This window comes from Carcharhinus amblyrhynchos, chromosome 9, assembly GCF_965287045.1.
Source record: "Carcharhinus amblyrhynchos chromosome 9, sCarAmb.v2.hapA, whole genome shotgun sequence".
Lineage (NCBI taxonomy): Eukaryota > Metazoa > Chordata > Chondrichthyes > Carcharhiniformes > Carcharhinidae > Carcharhinus > Carcharhinus amblyrhynchos.
The window spans coordinates 29,071,542-29,093,702 of NC_137332.1; the positions used below are offsets into that span (position 1 = coordinate 29,071,542).

At 42.9% G+C, this 22,161-nt stretch overlaps 1 protein-coding gene across 1 annotated transcript in view; it reads left to right on the top strand.

Annotated features, from left to right (window-relative positions):
• Positions 1 to 22,161, top strand: part of urod (uroporphyrinogen decarboxylase) — a 59,286-nt gene that overhangs the window by 15,273 nt on the left and 21,852 nt on the right. Inside the window, exon 7 of the mRNA XM_080195378.1 lies at positions 3,164 to 3,301. Coding sequence (XP_080051504.1) covers positions 3,164 to 3,301 — 138 coding nt within the window. The remainder of the gene's footprint in view (positions 1 to 3,163; positions 3,302 to 22,161) is intronic.

Here is a 22,161-nt window from a genome sequence, read left to right on the forward strand (position 1 = left end):
TATTGGCTTTTACTGTTTGGCTACTTGTGGGGCTGAGTTGATGGCTTGCTGATCTCTTTGACTGCATTTCTATAACATTACAACTCTCATAGGCAGGTGAATTGATGAATGTTGTTTGTTTCGTGTTAACCTGGATTATATGGGGAGTCGATCAGCCTGACTCAGCTTTACAATCAATCAAAATTGATTTAGGAGAATTTCTCCTGGCTCATTATTAGCAAGTACCATATTTATTTTTTTGGCCAGATCGTTTTTGAAGAAACCTGGAAAAATTTATTTTGTGAGCTGGGCAGTCAAGCTGTATTTGGGATGAGGCCTTGGTTTGAGGAACGTGGGGAATAAGAGGAGCTGGCTATACAACCCCTTGGGCCTGCTCTGCTGTTCAATAAGATCATGATTGATCTGACCTTGGCCTCAATGCCACTTTCCTGATTATTCCCCATGACTCCTAACTCGCATGTATTACAGAGTCTTGTCCCTCCCTATCTCTATAACTGTCTTGAGTTTATGTATTTAGTTCCCATGTGTGGGACATGGGCATTGCTGGCTGGCCAACATTTATTGCCCATTCCTAGTTGCCCAAGCACAGTTGAGAATCAACCACGTTGCTGTGATTCTGCAGTCAGCATGTAGGCAGACCAGGTGAGGATGGCAGATTTCCTTCCCTAAAGGACATTAGTGAACCAGATGAGTTTTTCCAACAATGATTTCATGGTCATCAGTAGGTTCTTAACTCCATTTTTTTTATCGAATTCAAATTGCACCATGTGCCGTGCCGGGATTCCTACTCAGGCCCCAGAACGTTAGCTGAATTTCTGGATGAATAGTCTAGCAATAATACCACTAGGCCATCACCTCTCTATTCAACATTCAATGGCTCAGCCCCACAGCTCATGGGGCTAGAGAATTCCAAAGGTTCATGATCCCCTTCCAAGTTTTCTCCATATTTTAATCCGATCTGGATTGGGAGGAGACCCAGGTGTTTTCTCTAAACCTTACTCCAATCAGGAAATTTGCAGTTATGCTATTCAAACCTCATGGAAATTCCTGATACACTATCAAAGTAACAATTCTGTACTTTGCAAACTAGCTGCCTCTAGCTCACTAACTAATGCAGCAGGTTGGTAACTCTGCCTGTCACAGGGTGATCCACAGAGGCAGCTCAGGTTGGTTCAGAAACCTGAGAGATCAAAGTGCTGTGTTGATCAGAAGCTGTGACTGAGCAGAAACTCTGTTAACACTCAACACATTGAACCTCGCCATGGCCGTGAGTTTATGACACACTCCATCTGCATATTTTTCTCTTACGCTGTTTTAATCCCTTCTAGCAGCATGTGACGTGAGCCGAATTTGATTAGTAGAATCCCTAAAGTGCAGAAGGAGACCATTCAGCCTATCAAGCCTGCACCAACGACAATCCCACCGAAGCTCTAACCCCACAACTCTAGTATTTACCCTGCTAATGCCCCTGACACTAATGGACAAATTATCATGGCCAATCAACATAACCTGCACATCTTTGACTGGGAGGAAACTGGAGTACCCAGAGGAAACTCACGCAGATACGGGAAGAATATGCAAACTCCACACTGTCACCCAAAGCTGGAGTCGAACCTGGATCTCTGGCACTATGAGGCAGCAGCGCTAACCACTATGCCACCATGCTGTTTCATGATTAATGTACTAATTATGGTCCCTCATACTACTTCCAGCGTTTTGTGGCAAACCACATCCCTGGCCAACCGCCTAGTTTGCCCAGTGGTTGCACTGGCTCTGGCTCCAATACTGCTAGACTGGAAGTAATTAACCATGTTTCCTGCTCTTCTTCCTTTTGACCTCTGCAGGATGGGGGGGGTGTGTGTGTGTGAATGTCAAGAAAAGCAAAATTAAGTTTGTGCATTGTTTTTGGCTCCTGGTCCTCAAACAACTTGACTTTTAAATTCTCATCCTCATTTCCCTCTGTGGTCTTGTGCTTCCCTATCTCTACTTTTCAGCCTCACAGCCCTTAGGGATATCGGCACTCTGATTCTGGCAGCCTGTGTGTTCCCAGTTCTAATTTGTGACTATGTCTTCAGTCACCTTGATTTCAAGCCCAGTAATTCCCTCCCCAAACCTCTTTTTTTTCCCCCCTTCCCCTTCAATCTTGCTCTCAGTTAAGACAGTCCTTAAAACCACCTCTTTGACCAAAGTTTTGGTCATCTGTCATAATCATAATGTGATTCTCTCATGATACTCAATGTCATACATTGTTTTCTAATGCTCTTGGCAAGCATCTTAGGACATTTTATGATGTTGAAGGCACTATATAAATATAAGTTGCTGATGCCTTCTACAGGTAACTGGCCTGTCAACACACAACATCGAGTTTTGTGTATCAAGGGTCAACATGAACTGCCTGGTGTGGTACTGGTGCCACAGGGAACAAAGGACTAAGGTTCAGGGCTCACTGTATATTCGATCAGCTGATTTCACTAAAGATGGCTCCGATTGGACTTGTCTTCGCTAAGCTAGACAGAGAGTTTGTGGGTGACATAGTGATTAGCACTATTCCCTCACAGCACCAGAGACCCAGGTTCAATTCCAGCCGCGGGTCACTGTCTGTGCAGAGTTTGCATTTTCTCCCCGCGGCTGTGTGGGTTTCCTGCAGGTGAGGCTGAGTGGCCGTGCTAAATTGACCCTAGTGTCGGGGGATTAGAAGGCTAAGTGTGTGGGGTTACGGGCCTAGAGCCTGGGTGGAATTATAGTTGGCATGGACTTGATGTGCCGAATGGCCTCCTCTGCTGTAGGGATTCCATGATAGTTAGGGTAGCTGATCACTGCTGACTGATGTCTACTGATGGCTGCATAGGCTGTATGTAATATGGTGAGGGATTCACTATAATTCACAGAAAAATATCCTGCTGCTGCTTGGTATCCTTTACCTGTTTGATGTGGCACAACTTTGATATCCAAAAGTTATTTATTTTGTTAAGTGAAACCATGAGACATGGATGCACGTGTAGAGGAGATTGGAAAGTTATATGTTGCAGGATAATTGCTAACTAGTTTTACTGCACCCTTTTAATAAGGGTAACCAGAATTGGCCTGAGAGTTTCTAATGTGGGGGAAAAAAACAATGTTGTTCTCTTTACCTGAAGAACTCCTGGTCCTTCTCTCCTTACAGGCATTGCAGGTGTTTGAATCTCATGCTGGGCATTTAGGAAGTGAGCAATTCACTGAATTTTCCCTGAAGTATCTCAGAGAGATCGCCCACCGAGTGAAGGAGAAGTTGAAGGCTTTGGGCCTAGATCAAGTGCCAATGGTAAGATTTTTTTCTTTCTTGCATCATCTGTAAGAGATGATTATTATTGGTGTGTTCTTCTTTGTCTTCATAACTCCCATTTTCTTATTTCTATCTGACTCTGCAATGAAAGAATCTACCTGAAACACTTCACTGCAATCCCTGATACGTGACAGAATTTTTTCACTATCTAAAACTTTAGCTCTGGCAAATGTAATACAATGATTGAGAGCATCGATGTTATCTCACGGATCGATCCATAGACAACATTCCTCAATCACATTTCCTTCTGCTGTCCTGTCCCCTCTTTTGGGAAGACCCATTATTAGCCATTTTTTAAATTCATTTGTGGGATATGGGTGTTGCTGGCTGGCCAGCATTTATTGCCCATGTCTAGTTGCCCTGGAGAAGGTGGTGGTGAGCTGCCTTCTTGAATCGTTGCAGTCCATGTTCTGTGGGTTAACCCACAGTGCTTTTAGGGAGGGAATTCCAGGATTTTGACCCAGCAACTGTGAAGGAATGGTAATATATTTCCAAGACAGGGTGACAAATGAATTGGAGGGGAACTTGCAGGTGATGCGTTCCCATGTACCTGCTGCCCTTGTCCTTCTAGATGGAAGTGGTCATGGGTTCGGAAGGTGCTGTCTAAGGATCTTTGGTGAATTGCTGCTGTGCATCTTGTAGAAAGTATACAGTGTTGCTACTGAGCGTCGGTGGTGGAGGGATTGAACGTTTGTAGATGTGGTGCCAATCAAGCAGGCTGCTTTGTCCTGGACAGTGTCAAGCTTCGAGTGTTGTTGGAGCTGCACTTTGCTGCCCAGGATAATTTAAAAACTTCCTTTCTTGGTTTGATTATTTTCAGCCCAGTTTTGACATCTGGGATGCGATCTTACTGGCTGTTCACACCACACTGCTGCAGTCAGAGAATTTGGCATTCAGCCAAATCTCTCTCTGCAGTGAGATGGGAAAAATCCTGCCAGCATGAAGGGCCATAACATTCTGGCCCTAATCTTTAGTACAGTGTGGATTGGTTGTCAAATTGAGCCTAGATTAAGCTGATATATCGAATTTGATCATAATCTGATCTTTTATGTATTTTTTAATAGCCAATCTAAATCACTAGCATTGAGTAAATGTTAAACCTATCTCACCAAGCATCAACTGCATTCCTTTCAAGTGTGTCTCACCCAATAGGCTTGACATCAAACACCGCACCACACCATCAACACCAACAAAACTCCTGGCTGCCTGTTCCTGAACAAGGTTAAGAGCTGAGGCGTCATGCCCTACTCACTTGTTCAGCAACTAATTTGATAGGGGTCTTTAAAAAATAAAATTTAGCCTTTCCAGCCTTGGAAAGGACTGACATGTATCGTGGAATCCTGCGGTGCAGAAGGAGACCATTTAGCTGATCAAGTCTGCACCAACGATTCCACCCTGACCCTATCCCCATAACCCCATGCATTTATCCTAGCTAGTCCCCCTTATACTAAGGGGCAGTTTAGCATGGCCAATCCACCTAACCCACACATCTTTGGACTGTGGAAGGAAACCGGAGGAGGCAAGGTTTCAACTGGCACACCGGCAGCCCTTCAGTAAGTCCCCCAGCCATCCTTCGTGTTTTAGCCGTGAATCAGAATATCCACTTTCGCCAACAATTGTACACTTTTCAACAGGGGTGCTTAACCTGAGTGTAAATTGGTAGCTTGGAACCTAATTAATCTTAACATAGATTTAATGGCACATTGATGATCAGAAGTCTTTTCAGTAGACCTGCAAATACAGGTCATGGAGAATAAAATTGGATATATTCTTATCTAGTATGAAAGATGGGGCTGTCTGGATGAAGGCGGGGAGCTAACTGCCTTGCCTGAAACAGCCACTATGCAGAAACCAAAATGTTAAACCACTTAAGTGAAGGTTCGCTATTAAAATGAGCAGTCCAATTTTGAATGCTTGAGTTTGCCCATGTCTCTTTTTGCCTAGACAGCTGCTTTTTATTTCATTTAAATTTATAAAACACTATTAGTTAATCCCACGAGGCAGTGTCAAGTAATCTATCTTACTGATTTGAAATTCCTCAGCAATTGGCTTTTCTTTTTCTTTTTTTTTCTTCACATCTTTACACATAGATAAGGTGACCCCTGCACCCCTTAAAACAGTTTGGAACTCCTCATTTAAATGAGAGCACTGATATGAAACCAATAACAATATCAAAATCTCATCTGCACAGATGGGCTGTCACAGGAAAACCAGCTGACACAATGCTTCTTGCAATTTAAAAATAAAAGTTTTTTTTTTAAATGAGTAAGGGGAATAAGCTCTCTCTCGTAATAGAAAATGGGATTGAATTGGTATCTTAACATTAAACTTATATTTGAAAGACTTAATGAACAGATCTGTGAACCTGTAATTTCTCAAGATTGACGTGCTGTTACAGCACTGTGCAAGCCTTGCAGACTCGGCAAGATTTCACGATGGGAGAGATTTTTTTTCTCAAATCACAATCACTGAGGGCTTGAAACAGCAGCAAGAAACCCGGGCCTTGTTAATATCATCTTTCTAGTGTTTTCAGTTCTTCAATTGTGATACTTCAAGCTTAAAAAATAATTAGCTTCCTTTGACACTCTCTTCCTATCTGTGGGGAGGCATTTGACTTCTCTTCAGAGATGCTATTGAGATTAGGATCTTGTGTCAGTGTAGGATGGGGACGAGCTGAGGTTTCTAACCCATCAAAGTGCTTAGCGACTCGTTCTTTTTACGTGTTTATTGTGCTGTTCATTGCCACGTTTTGGAAGAGAGCTGGAGATCTACGACAATCGAATTTGATTTATTATTGTCACGTATATTAGCATGCAGTGAGAAGTATTGTTCCTTGCGCACTATATAGATAAAGCATCCTGTACATGGAGAAAGAAAGGAGAGGGTGCAGAATGTAGTGTTACAGTCATAGCTAGGGTGTAGAGAAGATCAACTTAGTGCGAGGTAGGTCCAAAAGCCCGGCAGCAGGGAAGAAAGAAGCTGTTCTTGAGTCGGTCAGTACATGACCTCAGATTTTTGTATCTTTTTCCCAACAGAAGAAGTTGGAAGAGATTATGTCTGGATTGAGTGGAGGCTGTGATTCAAGCAAAAATAAAAGATCATTTTGTGTAATATGTCTGACAATGCACATGGTTCCTTCCTGATGGCCGGAGTCATGAAGTTTTCATAAGCCTCTTCGATTATATCATTGAAATAGAAATTGTCACAGCAGGAGTCGTCGTAACACAAAATGCATTTGGGTCATTTTTTTGTGGGATTCTCCAAGCAGCAGTTAAAATAGAGCCCCAAAGCAAATCAAAAAATCCTATCCAGCTGCTCATTAGCAATCAGATAAACTCCAAGAGTCTGTACCCTGCTTTTCATCTGAAATCTTGCAGCCTTCCTTTTATGACGTAGTTTTCTGAAAGATCCTCATTGCCAACTCTCAAATTCTGTCTCATCCACATCTAATTTTGCATTCTGTTTTCTGTGTCAGTGCCTACTTTTACCCAATTTCATCACAAGCTATCTATGCAAGTGTATTTTAGTAAAGTATCCTGCATTTCAAAGGGGTGAATCGGATTTCCACTTCCCCAACTGTCCTTCCAGCATATCCAAATCAAGGTGAACGCACAGTCTGTCTATATAGCATTTAAGAAATTGATGATCCTTATTGCCATTCTCTTTACCTTCCCCACAGCCAACGTATCCTGCTTGAAGGGATGGTATCAAAGCACCAAACACCTGACATTTGAACTTGGCAGTGGGATAATTCCCAACTCTCTCATTTCCAATCACCTTTAAGGGGCACCTCTATAGATTGTGGTTTTGAATACCTACTCCTGCTTCTATACTAGTTCATGTTATAGTCTACCTAAATACTGAACCTTGCTTGCATATTTACACACTTGAAAGGTATTTGCCATTCTCAGAATGGAAGAGGTAGACCTATCAAGATTCAATTAAAATTTACAGCGTAATAATATCTGTGAATTGAGTTTGCTATCTCCACTCTCCGAACCTTGGCACACTCACTCGAACTGCACCTCTGGTCAAGATTGTGCACATGCTCTAATATGCACTCCTATGCGCACACAGTTATACATGCATAGTTGATACACAGTTGAATGCCAACATGCATATCTTTACTGGAACACAATGCTCCACACTGATCCCTTGGCTCTCTGTCCTGGTAAACGGTACTCCTCCACACATCCGTGAACTTGCAACAACACAAGTTGTTGAATTATAGAAAAAGTTCACAATGCCCCTCCACTGTCACTTCATGCTGATCTATTGAACCCATCTAAAGTATGACTCCTATCAAGAAAGTGGATCTGAACGATCTTCCCACACGATCAATGCAAATTCTGCTGGGCAAATGAATGAAAATCATTGGACAAGACAAACAAGTACCTGGTCTCAGATCTAACCCAACAGCTGTCTGGTTTCAACCTTGCAAGGAAAGAGGGCCCACCCTCAACAGATTCAGGACCCTGTTTGGCCATCCTCCATAAGTGGAGCATTAATGCTAGCTCCCAATGTATTTGAGAGAGATCAAACTATGCATCACATCACAGAAGAACGTACAATCCACAGACTCAGTAGAGGCCTATCCACACTCAATACAGCAGGCGAGAAGAAACTTCTTGGCTTAGGGACTCTGCATTCGCTAAATAAATACTACTTGTTGAAAAAGTGCTTCTTGATGATGCTCCTGCATAGCTGAGCTCTAATTTTAAGATTGTGACTCTTTGTCCTAGATTTCACCCACCAGCAGAAATGGCTTCCCTACATCTACCCTAGAGGAACTACCCAGTCTTCCATCATTTCCCCACTCCTTATTGATGAACTGAGAATACTTACTAAGGAATTGCCCTCACCCATTTCCATCAAACCCTAGCTTAAAGTAAATTTGGCCTTGGTGTTTTTTTTTTCCTACTTGGAGATTCTTAATGTGGATTTTAAAGTTTATTCATTAGTGTCACAAATAGGCTTACATTAACACTGCAATGAAGTTACTGTGAAAATCCCCTAGTGCCATGCTCCGGTGTCTGTTTGGGTACACGGCGGGGGAATTTAGCATGGTCATTGCATCTAACCAGTACGCCTTTTGGACTGTGGGAGGAAACTGGAGCACCCGGAGGAAACCCATGCATTCATGGGGAGAACATGCAGACTCTGCACAGACAGTGGCCCAAGCCACTGGGTCTCTGGTGCTGTGAAGCAGCAGTGCTAACCACTGTGCCATCGTGTAGGCTGTTCATTTGAATTTTAGTTTTATTTGGTACATGAGTCCACTTGCAATGTTAAAAACTGTTGCATCTATAATTCTGTTCGAATCATCCTGCAACAGTCTACATTTGTTCTCCATTTGGTTTTATTTTTCTTTCCTGCCCTACTTATTTTTTAAATAAAAAATTTCCAGTTTTTCAGTGCATCTATCATTTGACTATTTCCACACCCTTCTGTTCGGTACTTCTCTGAAATTGCACATTTACACAGTTTTCACCTCTCCATCAACACTGTTCTCTGGTAATTTAACCCATTAACACTTTCTGGATATGATTCCTGATGTTTCATTTTTACCTAATGTTTTCTTTCTCTCTTTTGAAAAAAATTTTATCTTCTGGATTCTCAAAAAATTGGGGCCGGAATTCTCCAATCTTTTGCACAAGAAAGCCCTTTTTTTAATATAACAAGCAATTAGGATTTGCATGGGATATTCTGGTCCCATTGCAGTGAACGGAGTCAGGCTGAGTGCCAAATTCACTGATGTCGGGGAATTCTGACCTCTCTTTTTTTCTGATGCTGTAGGCCTGCTGTTTATTTCCTCTCTCTCTAGTCGGTATGTTTTTCTCTCATTTCCTGACAATCTATCCACTCTGAAACTCCAACTGCTTTCCATTTGACCTCATTATTAAATGCATACGGTTTTTAACTGCGGTGAGGTTCAAGGAGTATCTAATGCAGAGTGTTGATCCTTTCATCTCTGACTGGAATTCTGCACAAACTAATTGGTGACATGCCCCCTTTTTGCTGTTAGGTAAACGATGGTGGAATATGTTTGGAGCAGTTTTGGCTCAGGCCTTAGTGCAGTCTGAAAATGTCCATATTTTACCAGCAGTAAATGGCAATCTCTGTCATAAGGTGATAGGAAGAAAGCCCTTTTTTTTAATGTAACAAGCGGTTAGGATTTGCAATGTATTGCCTGGTAGGATGGTGTACACCACAAAATCAGTAGTTGCTTTCAAAAGGGGATTAGATAAATTCTTTATAGGAAAAATAATGCAGGGGAAGAGCCCCATTCTGTGTTGCTCATTTTGTGAGTGAATGGCTGTAGTGTGGTTCAGCATGAGGGAACCTTTTCTAGGATTTAGAACAGGGTAAATGGGGCTTTTAATCACGCTTTTAAGAACATAAGAACATAAGAAATAGGAGCAGGAGTAGGCCATCTAGCCCCTCGAGCCTGCCCCGCCATTCAATAAGATCATGGCTGATCTGTCGTGGCTCAGTTCCACTTTCCCGCCCTCTCCCCATAACCCTCAATCCCTTCTCTTATCAAAAACCCATCAACCCGCTTCTTAAAAATATTTAGCGAGGCAGCCTCCACCACTTCAACGGGCAGAGAATTCCAGAGATTCACCACCCTTTGAGTGAAGAAGTTCCTCCTCAACTCCGTTCTAAACCGCCTCCCCTTTATCTTGAGGCTGTGCCCCCTAGTCCTACTGTCTTTTTTGAGCGGGAAGAGTCTCTCCACCTCTATCCTATCCATCCCATTCATCATCTTATACGTCTCAATGAGATCTCCCCTCATTCTTCTAAACTCTAACGAGTACAAGCCTAGTTTATTCAGCCTCTCCTCATAGCTCAATCCCCTCAACTCCGGTATCAGCCTAGTAAACCTCCTCTGCACTCCCTCCAGGGCCAAAATATCCTTGCGCAGGTGCGGCGCCCAAAACTGCACACAGTACTCCAGCTGCGGCCTCACCAATGCCCTATACAGCTGCAGCAAGACCTCCCTACTTTTATATTCAATCCCCCTCGCTATGAAGGCCAGCATCCCATTCGCCTTCCTGACCACCTGCTGCACCTGCAAGCTGGGTTTTTGCGACTCATGCACAAGGACCCCGAGGTCCCTCTGCACCGTCGCCTGCTGCAGTTTTTCACCCCGTAAGTAATAGTCCTTCCTACCATTCTTCCTACCAAAGTGGACCACCTCACACTTACCAACATTAAATTCCATTTGCCATTTCCTGGCCCATTCGCCCAGCCTATCTAGATCCTTCTGCAGACTCTCCACACCCTCCGCACAATTTGCCGTTCCCCCAATCTTGGTGTCATCAGCAAATTTCGACACCTTGCACTCGGTTCCCTCCTCCAGATCATCTATATAAATGGTAAATAGCTGAGGCCCCAGCACTGACCCCTGGGGCACCCCACTAGTCACCATCCGCCAATCCGAATAGCACCCATTGACCCCCACTCTCTGCCTCCTATTTGACAACCAATCCTCTATCCACGCTAACACCCTACCCCCAACTCCATGTCCCCTGACCTTCTGCAATAACCTCTTGTGAGGTACCTTGTCAAACGCCTTCTGAAAATCCAGAAAGACCACATCCACCGGCTCTCCTCTATCCACTGCCCTAGACACATCCTCATAGAACTCCAGTAAATTTGTCAGACACGACTTCCCTTTAATGAAACCGTGTTGCGTCCGCCCTATCAAGCAATTCCCTTCAAGATGCCTCGCAATTTCCTCCTTAATGACGGATTCTAACATTTTACCTACCACAGACGTTAAACTAACCGGCCTATAATTCCCCGCCTTTTGCCTGGCACCCTTCTTAAACAACGGTGTAACATTAGCCGTTTTCCAATCTTCCGGCACTTCCCCAGAATCCAGCGACGTCTGGAAAATAACCACCAAGGCATCCACTATCACCTCCGCCATTTCTTTCAGAACCCTCGGATGCATTCCATCCGGTCCTGGGGACTTGTCCACAATCAGCCCCTCCAGTCTGTCGAGCACCACCTCTCTAGTAACAGTAATGTCATTAAGACCCTCCATTCCTACCACCTTTCCATCGTTAACACCCGGCAAATTATTCACGTCCTCCTCCGTGAAGACAGAAACAAAAAAGTTATTCAAGACCTTCGCCATATCCCCATCCCCTACCACTAGCTCCCCTTTCTCATCCTCTAAAGGACCAACGTTCACCCTAGCCAGCCTCTTCCTTTTTATATATTTATAAAAACTCTTGCTATCCTTTTTTATATTAAGTGCTAGCCCAGCCTCATAGCTTCTCCTACCCTCCTTTATCAACTTCTTTGTCAATCTTTGTTGACGTTTAAACCTTTCCCAATCCTCTTCTCGCCCACTGCTCTTAGCTACTCTAAATTCCTCCGCTTTTAATTTAACACTTTCCTTCACCTCCTTCGTTATCCACGGCTTATTACCTCTCTTCCTACTGTCCTTTTTAACCATCGGAATAAATTTCTGCTGAGCACCAAGAAAGATCTCCTTAAAGATCCTCCACTGCTCCTCAGCAGACCTACCTTCCAACACATTCCCCCAGTCCACATTCGCCAATTCTTCTCTCATCCTACCATACTCCCCTCTATTCAAACAAAGGACGCGCGTCCGGGGGAACCCACTTTCTCCTCCTCCATCTGCACCAGAAACTCCACCATACAATGATCACTCTCTCCAAGAGGATCCTTCACCGCAAGGTCCCTAATTCTACCCGCCTCATTACATAGCACCAGATCCAAGATAGCTTGCTCCCTCGTCGGCTCCAACACACACTGTTCAAGGAAATTATCCCGGCAGCATTCCAAGAACTCCTCCTCGAGCCCACCTCGTCCAACATGGGTCGACCAATCAATATGCAGATTGAAATCTCCCATAACTACTGCCGTCCCATTCCTGCACGCCGCACTTATTTGCGTGTTAACAGCCCGCCCCACCTCCAGATCATTATTCGGGGGCCTATAGACGACACCCACCAGCGTCTTCCTCCCTTTGCTGTTCCTAATCTCCACCCACAACGATTCCACGTTCTGCTCTTTGGCTCCGATATCATCCCTTGCTACCACCTTGATACTATCCTTAATCAGCAGAGCTACGCCACCCCCTCTTTCCTCCTGCCTATCCTTCCTAAACACTTGATAGCCCTGTACATTCATCTCCCAGTCCCTGTCACCTTGCAGCCACGTCTCTGTAATGGCCACCAGATCGTATCCATTTGTGTCGATCTGCGCCACCAGCTCATCCACTTTATTCCGAATGCTTCGTGCATTCAGATAAAGCGCTTTCATCCCAGCCTTCACCTGGACCCTATTTGCCGTAACGCCACCAATTGGGACATCCTCGGCCTCTTCCCTTACCTGTACCCTATCCTTAACTTTAGACCTCGTAGCGTCACCTACCCTCGCACCCTCCCCCCCCTAATTAGTTTAAAGCCCTGTCTACAGTCCTCTTTACTCGATTCGCCAACACTCTGGTCCCAGCACGATTCAGACCAACCCCATCCCGCCCGAACAAGTCCCACCTACCCCAATACTGGTGCCAATGCCCCATAAATTCGAACCCATTCCTCCCACACCAATCCCTGAGCCACCCATTCACTTCCTTTATCCTGTCAACCCTACGCCCGTCTGCACTCAGTTCAGGCAGTAGCCCAGAGACGACCACCTTGTCGGTTCTACTTTTTAATTCCATTCCCAGCTTCTCATACTCCCTCCGCAGATCCTCAGTCCGCACTTTGCCTACGTCGCCGGCACCCACATGTACTACAACGACCGGGTTCTCACCCTCCCACTCCAGGTTCCTCTGCAGCCCAGCTGTGACATCCTGTACCCGAGCACCAGGCAGACAACACACCCTTCTGTGCACTTTGTCATTGTGACAAAGGACAGTGTCAATACTCTTCACCCCACTATCTCCAATCACTACTACGTTCCTTTTCCCCTTCTCTTTGCCTATGTCCTGCTGCATCACTGTACCGTGTGCAGTTTGCTCACCAACCTCACCTGCCTCGTCCTCTTCCAGACTGGAAGCAAGAACCTCAAACCTGTTATGCAGATTAAGAGGCTGAGGCCTCCGCTCCTCACCCCCCTTCCTCCTCCTCCCAGCAGCCCCCTTTTGTCCCTGACCCTTAGATTTAGCCAGTCTAGGGGCACCCTCTCTCCCCCTGATGAGCCTCAGTGTCTGTAGCTCAGAGGCCAGCTCATCCACCTTGAGCTGGAGCTCCTCCAGCAACCTGCACTTACTGCAGACATGGTCACTGGGAAGGACCCTGGGGTCTGCCAGTTCCCACATCATACACAAACCACACATCACATGCCCCTCCATTATTCACTGTAATTTTTTATGGGAAAAAAATTTTTTTTCCTTGTTTCTTGCTGTAGTAGTTTTGAAAAAATTTTTTTCCTTGTTTTTTTTCAAACAAACTCACCTGGCCTTTTTTCCCTCAAGCCCTTTTTGATATTAAGCCCTATTAACTCACTCTGCTTCCCCCTCACTCTGCTGCCCGCTCAGACGCTGCCCGCTGTCTACACCAGGCCTCCTTTTAAACCTTGGCTCATTTTATACCTAATCAGCTGAAAGAACCTCAAATCACCCAGCCCGGATCTTTTTGTTTCATGGTCCAGATGATAACTTGATTTTTCTTTTACTCTTTGTCTTGCTGAAACTCTACCATCCCACTTGACCTTTTAAAAGAACTATTTTGCACAGCAGTTCTGTCCTTGCGAGAGTAGCTGTAGGTACAGTAAGCGTCTCCCAGAGAAGGAAAATCAGCCAAAAGGAGTAGATCAATTAAAGTACGAGAAAGTTACCGAGTGAGCTTTTCAGCCATTCCCCAGTGATTTTTTTTTGAGTATACATTCAGAACAAATGGACTTGCAATTGCTTTCACTTAACTCCTTTGAGGACCATTGTGGTATATCTAAGCCAAAAATAAAACCTAAGCATAATAGTTAGAAACCTTCAGGATATATCCCACTGTAGAATTTCCCCATGATCTAGCCGCAGATTATTATCAACATTTGTCTTTAACTTCCTGTGATGACGTGTCTAAATTGTTAATCTTCCACTGGAGGTTTGTGCATCATTGAAGCTTAGCAAATTAGCTGCTGGAGCCTGGATGAAGCTAACTTGTCACCAAACACTAAAAATCTTCTCAATATTTTGTTATTTGGAAAAATGAGGAGGTTTGGGAATATTTCTAACTAGGCTTCCTTCTCGGTTGGACATTTTCGTAATGTGTAATTGGATTGCAGACTTTGATTTGATTTATTATTGTTACATGTACAACAGTGAAAACTATTGTTTCTTGTGTGCTATACAGATAAAGCATACTGTATATAGGAAGGAAAGAAGGGTGCAGAATGCAGTGTTACAGTTGTAGCTAGGATGTAGAGAAAGATCAACTTAATGCGTGGTAGATCCATTCAGAAGCCTGAAGGCAGCAGGGAAGAAGCTGTTTGAATCAATTGGTACGTGATTGCAGACTTTTGTATCTTTTTCCTGATGGGAGAAGGAGGAAGAGAATGTCCGGGACGCGTGGACTGTTTAATTATGCTGGCTGCTTTTCCAAGGTAGCGGGAAGTATAGACAGTATCAATGGATGGGAGGCTGGCTTGAGTAACGGACTGGGCTTCATTCATGACCCTTTGTAGTTTCTTGTGATCTTGGACAGAGCAGGAGCCATACCAAGCTGTGATACAACCAGAAAACATACTTTCTGTGGTGCAGCTGTAGAAATCAGTGAGAGTTGTAACGGGCACGCCAAATTTTCTTAGTCTCCTGTGAAAGTAGAGGCATTGATGGGCTTTCTTAACTGTAGCATCCGTATGGAGGGACCAGGACAGATTGAGCTGGACACTTAGAAACTTGAAGCTCTTGTCCTCATTGATATAGAGAGGGGCATGTTCTCCACTATGCATCCTGAAGTCAATGACTATCTCCTTCGTTTTTGAATTCACTTCGACTGGAATTCATGTCATCATTCATTGATCTCTTTCCATATATACATTAAGTGCATTTTCTCTCTGATCAGCTGAAGATTATTCCTCAAGTTGCAAACCAACAATAATGATATTTTAAATCATCTTGGGTAAATGGCATTGCATGCTAAGGACACTTCGTTGACAGCACCTGTCTTGATAACTGCTGCAGGCACACAAAAGTTAGAAACAAAAAGAAGCACATAAAACTGAGGCAGTATACACCATTAATGTATAACTAACATCGCAGAGTGATTTCAGCACTAATCTAATTCAGGAGTTCAGGTGATACATTGAAGCAATTAATCATTCCTCTTATGGGTTGTAATGTCATTTGAACTTGCTTTATTTAGATTGCAGATTTGCAATTATTTCCATTATCTATTTTGTTTTTAGTTCACTTCAATAAGGTGAGCAAAATTAGAAGAGATGTAAAATATGCTCCTCTGCTTTCTTGTTAAGTTTCTAATAAAGAGAATTTCCATAAAGTGGTTATAGGTAGTATGCAAGTATTAAATGGGACTGGTTATTGGGCCATAAATATGGAATTAAGAAAATAGTGTAATAAATAGGGACAGGAGTATACCCCTCCGAGTCTGTTGCCCCTCATTCAATACAATCATGGCTGATCATCTCCCGAAATTCTGTTTTTCTGCTCCCTCTCTATCTTTTGATTCCATGTGAGACCAAAAATCTGTCTATCTTAGCCTCAATGATAAAGGATTCATTTTCCTCAGGGGTAGAAAATTCCAGAGATTTCAGAACTCTTTCAGTAAAGAAATTTCTTCTCAGCTAGGTCTTAAACAACTGATCCCTTATCCTGAGATTATTTTCCCCATGTTCCAGATTCCCAGTCGGGGGAAAAAAATCTATCTACTCTGTCAAGACCCTTTAGAATCCTGTATATTTCAATAAGATCGCACCTCACTCTTCTAAACTCAGAGATATAGGCCCAATTTACTCAGCCTCTCATTATAGAACAAACCCCTCATCCCATCAACCAATCTGGTAAACCTTTGCTTTACCACCTCCAAGATAGGTGTATATATATTTCTTAAATATGGAGGCCCAATTTGCTCTCAGTACTCCCAGGTAAGGTCTTGGAGTCAGAGTTTTACGACACTAAAAGAGGTCTTTTGGCCCATTGTGTCTGTGCAGGCCATCAGGCACCTATCTATTCCAATCCCATTTTCCAGTACTTTGTCTGTAGCCTTTTATGGTATGGGAAGTGCTCATCTAAATGCTTGTTAATTGTTATGATGGTTCCTGACTCTACCACCTTTTTTAGGCAGTGAGTTCCAGATTCCCACCGCCCTTTGGGTGAAAAAGCTTTTCCTCAAATCCCCTCCAAATCTCCTGCCCCTTTAAATCTATGCCCCCTAGTTATTGATCCTTCTACTAAGGAGGAAAGTTTATTTCTTTCTATCCTACCTGTCTCTCATAATTTTGTACACCTCAATCAGATCTCCCCTCAGCCTTCTCCACTCTAAAGAGAAGCCACAATGGAAATATGATGGAAGCCCTATTCATGCACATAAATGGGGTTTCATTAGCAGTACGTACAAAATTACAGTGGCTGTTTGGGAGATGTTCCAAGGAAGTTCCTGGTCATAATGATCATAAGTCTTAGATTCATTCTAAAAGGTATTTGCTGCTTTGACAAAATGCATTATTCCAGCTGAGAAACAAGAGAACAAGTGTTACTGTTCTATTATTCTGGTACCTTTCCTGCTCTAGTTCATTACTGGTGATTCACACTGAGGATTGTATAGTTTCCATTCTTATTAAATAACAAAGAACAACCCAGCACGGGAAACAGGCCCTTCGGCCCAACGAGCCCGCACCGCCGCATCACCCTACACCTATTCTACCCTGCATGTCTACGAATGGGACCCTACTCAGTCAGATTCAGGGAAGAAATAGTGTCAGTTTGGTGGAAACCGATTAGCCTAAGAGCACATCTTTGGGGTGTGGGAGGAAACCGGAGCGCCCGGAGGAAACCCACGCAACCACAGGGAGAATGCGCAAACTCCCACAGACACAGGCCCAAATCCATGTATCTGCACAGCTAGCAGTGCTAGTCACTGAGCTGTTGTGGCGCCCGTCTATCGGTCCAGGATCAAGCACACACACCGACATGAAGTACTAGGCCACTCCTGGACTTCCAAGAGCAGCCCACGCACGACCCGCCGTGTGCATGCCCCTCGCTTGACACGAGGTGGACCTCCACCTGTGGAATAAAGACAAAAAATATTAATCATACAGCCTGCCCTTCCGGTGTCTCCCGAGGTTTAACCCTATTTAATAGCCCCTACCATTACTGTCTGTGAATTTGGTGTTTTCTATTCAACCTCCTAGAATGTGCTTATGGTCTAATATGTGATAGAACTCTTGCAAAGGAGTAGGTTAAATGTATTTGGAAAGTAATAGTTTAAAATTACTGAGCAGCCATATGTTCCCCTGCTGCTAATTAGATTGCAGTGCATGGTCTCAAATCAAATCATGGCAAATAAAATTGTTAAAACAAAAGGGTTAGGAAGCTTGTGGGGAAGGGGCAAATGCTGATAATTTCAAAGCACTGAGCATGGCCACACTCAGTAAAATTGGAGTTGATTTTGAAGTGCAGCTGGGGATGGGCGGTAAATGCTGGCTAGCCGGCGACGCCCATGAATGAATTTTTAAAATTTTGTGCAGAGCATATGTATCGGGCTAGGTGGGGCTACTGGAGCTAATGTGTGGGAATTGGAGCTATTGGGTTTGAACATGTTAGCCTTAACTGTCCCTTTTTAATCTTCAGAATAGTGAGATGAATTTTCACTGGGATTTTTCTGCTAGGCTTCCACAACCTCAGCAGAAGAAGCATGGGTTCCAGCAAAAATGATGTACTATTTTTCCGGTGTTTCAGCAGCCCTTCTGCCAAAGTTGCAGGAAAAGCCCTGTGAAAAGTCGTAACTTTTTTGGATGAAGAAAGGAGTTTGAGGGAAGTGAACAGTGCTTGCTACATTTAACCGTGCTTATCACTTTGCTTCTCTTCCTGGCTGGTTGAGGAACGAGAAAAAACAGCGGGATGGACTTCCTGCAGTCGGGCAGCATAATAATTAAAAGAATTTTTTACAAAAAAAAGTTTGGCACCATTTAATTATTAGCTTGAAGTTCAAGTAAAATAAATAGGATTATCACAAAATTAGCACTTTTAATCCAAGTCAGTCCAGCAATTCAGAGTAACCCAAATTTACATTACTGAAATTCATTTTTAAAATAAAGAACTATTTTGTAGTCACATTTGGTCATATTCTTAGTAAATTTAAACCAAAATTGCATTTAAAAGCTTTGAGTGTACTTTTTAGTGTCCTTGAACCTGAAAGGTCCAATTTAGCCATAGACTGGGTGCAGAAGGGAGACCTTTCAGCTCTGTGTCTATGCAGAATTTAATTAATCCCAACCCTTGCCTCTGGCTAAGCAATTTTTTTTCTGTTCAGGTGCTTATCCATTTGCCTTTTAAAATGATTGTATTGGCTACCACCCTACACCCAGTGCATTCTAAATCCTAACCACTGGCTGCATTTTATTCAAAATCCTCTTCATGTTTGCCAGTGGCCTTAAATTGGTATCCTCTGGTTCTCATAACTGGCACCACATCCTGGAGCCATTTCCATAAATTTCTGTACTTGCTCTAGAACCTTGACATCTTCAAGTCTAGTGCCCAGACTTGGAAATACTACTCCAGTTGAGGTCAGATCCATATGAGATCAGAACTGCTTAATTGATGTTCTTTGGGATGGGTTTTGAGACAGAATCCATTGGTTTGACAGGAAGCTGTTCTCATCACCTAGGGGCAGGGATGTAATTTTAATGCTATGAATCAGATATAACTTGAGTGGAAGGCAGGGGAGATTAAATGTCAAAATGACTGGTCATCCAAGGCAAAAGGAGATTGTAATAGGAGAAGTTAAAAAATAAAACTAAAGATGGGGTCCAGAAGAGCTATAAATGGAATAGCAGAATCATCAGCAACATCTGCCATCTGGAACAAATGGCTGAGGCATGATCTGATCTCTATTTTGAATGGGGAAGCTTGTAAAGTGCCGAATTGGGATATGAAGTGTTTATCAAGCTTACTTTGAGCAGGAGGCCTGGGACAGTGAATTCATCTTGTAATTATTGCTGTGCCTGCTTGCATCGCTAGGTGGGGCTGGAGGCAATAGTACCACACTTCCCTTTTTGTATCCAGTTTACAGGTCAGATTATTACTGGTATGAAATATAAATAGTCTCAAAGGGCACAAGTTTTTTTTAATTTATTCTTCCACAGGATGTGGGATAGGCCAGTTTTTATTGCCCACCCTGAGTTGCTCTCAAAGGTGGTGTTGAGCCACCTTCTTGAACCCCTATAGTCCATGTATCATAAGAACACCCACCTTCCTGTTAGGGTGTTCCAGAATTGTAATCCAGTGACAGCGAAGGAATGGCAGGATGGGGTGTGGTTTCCATGTATCTGCTGCCTGTGCCCTTTTAAATGTTGTAGACTGGGCTTTGGAAGGAGCTATCAAAGGAGCCTTGGTGAGGTATGTAGGATGAAGTTTCTGCTTTATTTTGAGGGTGTGTGATATAAAGATCAGGCAGCCTTTTGCCTGTTTACCCTGTCCTGTATATAAAACTGGTTTAATTTTTCCTGAAAATCACAGTTACAATGCCCCTTTAGCACGAACACAGGCCTTCTGTCCAGTTGTGATACTAAACAAAGATTTTATTCTATTTGAACTAAAGTGCTCATTAATGGTTTAAACTATGCTGATAGCATTGCTGTAGACTAACACTGGTATAATCTTGTTCAAGTATTTAGTTTTGTTCAGTTCACACCCATGATTTGTAAGTATTTTCCTCTAGTTATTGAAATTACAGTGCTACAATAACTTTGAGCAATTTTGTTTATGTTCCTTATGTTGCCTATCATCCCAGTGAAGAGCCTTGTGTGCTGCGCAGATTGTATTTGTGCATTTTTTTTCACATGACCACTTGGTGTCATCAGCTCCCTTACAGGGGTTGATAGTTCCATCTCCAAACTCTCCAGTTGATTGTTTTGCTTACCTTTCAACTTTGTCCTGCATTTGTGGGCTTCAGCATTTCATCTTAGTTTCTCATTAACAAGAAAAAGCAACAAAATTTAACTATTCACTGCCCCATCAGATTTAATGGCTTTGTGTTCATTTTTCCAAAATGAAGCGGGGGAAGTGGACTTGTAACCTTACAGAATTTGACAATATGTCGCACTCAAACCTGCCCAAGTTCGCAGGACAGAGCAATAACCCATAATCTGCCTAAATATAATGGATTTCTAGACAACATAGCTAGATTTATGTCTTATTGTAGCCTGATCATCTCTGATCTCCCAAAAACCTTATTTCAAATGAACAACTACTGAATTATGTTAACCAATAAACCTCCAGGTTTATGGATTTCATTTTTACTTTAAAAGGAAGCTTTAATACAGATTAATTAGAATCTAGGTCTTTTGTCTGTATTCTGTAGCTTCCAGATAATTAACACACAGTTCAACATATTTTTTAATAAGTGGACTTTGTTAACAAGGAGGCCATTAACTGTTTCTCTATAAATTTGCAGGATTTATCTTGGGGTTTGGGGGGCTGGGTGATTAGGGAGTCATGATGTGGGAATGCCAGCGTTGGACTGGCGTAAACACAGTAAAAAGTCTGACAACACCAGGTTTTAGTCCACCCGATTTATTTGATAATACTCACAAGCTTTCGAGGGGACTGCCTCTTCCTGACGAAGAGGCAGTCCCCTCGAAAGCTTGTGAGTATTATCAAATAAATCGGTTGGACTAAAACTTGGCGTTGTCAGACTTTTTACTGTGATTAGGGAGTGGCAGAACTGTACATTAGGTCACCTCATGTCTGAGTGTTACCTTAATGAGGGATGCTGAAAATTTAAGCAAGAAGTTATTATAAATAATCCTGCTTAACTCGCATCTCTTTTTCTGTTATTTGATTCAATTATTTCCTTAGTGAATGTTGATGTTATCATCAGAGCTTGGGTTGGTTACTGCATCTTGCACAGTAGGGGGCTAAAGCAGCATATGCTACTGATGATGAGGCACTTTAGTTAATGGCCGTTTCTGTTTATATTAATCCAGTTCCCTCTGGCTGCTGGAACTTTGATACATAAGATAAATAAAAGGCATTGAAAAGAATGGATCAAAACAGAAAAGTGTTATCATTAATCAGAAATCTGTACTACTTTAAATTCTATAACAGCAAAACGATTATTTCCTTGTATCAACAACGACTGACTTCATGAAACATTGTTACAGAGATAATGTCATCCTAAAGGGAAAATAATTTATCAACTTCACTGGGATTAATTCACAATCCATGCATCAATCGTGTTTGTATTTAAATGTATTGTTTTTAATTATTTTGATTACTTCCTTAAAATTGGATTTGGAGAAATGTAGATAAAAAATGGGATTACGCACTCTGAACACAATTAATCTCTTAACTTTGCCACTTCGGTATGCGGACTATATAAACCCTCATGTCATCCTTCTGTGGCATTGATGGAGTGAGTTTCTCTTGCTGGATTTAAAAATCATGGATACAAAGGAGAGCCTTGATCTGCTAACACAGTGGGCAGAATTTTCCGGTCTGGAGGGAGGTGGGAAGGCGAAAATGGAATTGTGCGATTTCCACTTGGGGGCAGGATGGCTAACCACGTGATCTTTTGACTCATTAGATATGCATGCCAAGCTGTCCCTCTGGCTCTGAAGCATGTTAGTGAATGAGAAGCTGTGTGGGCTTCACCTTAAAAAGAGAACACAACTGAGCA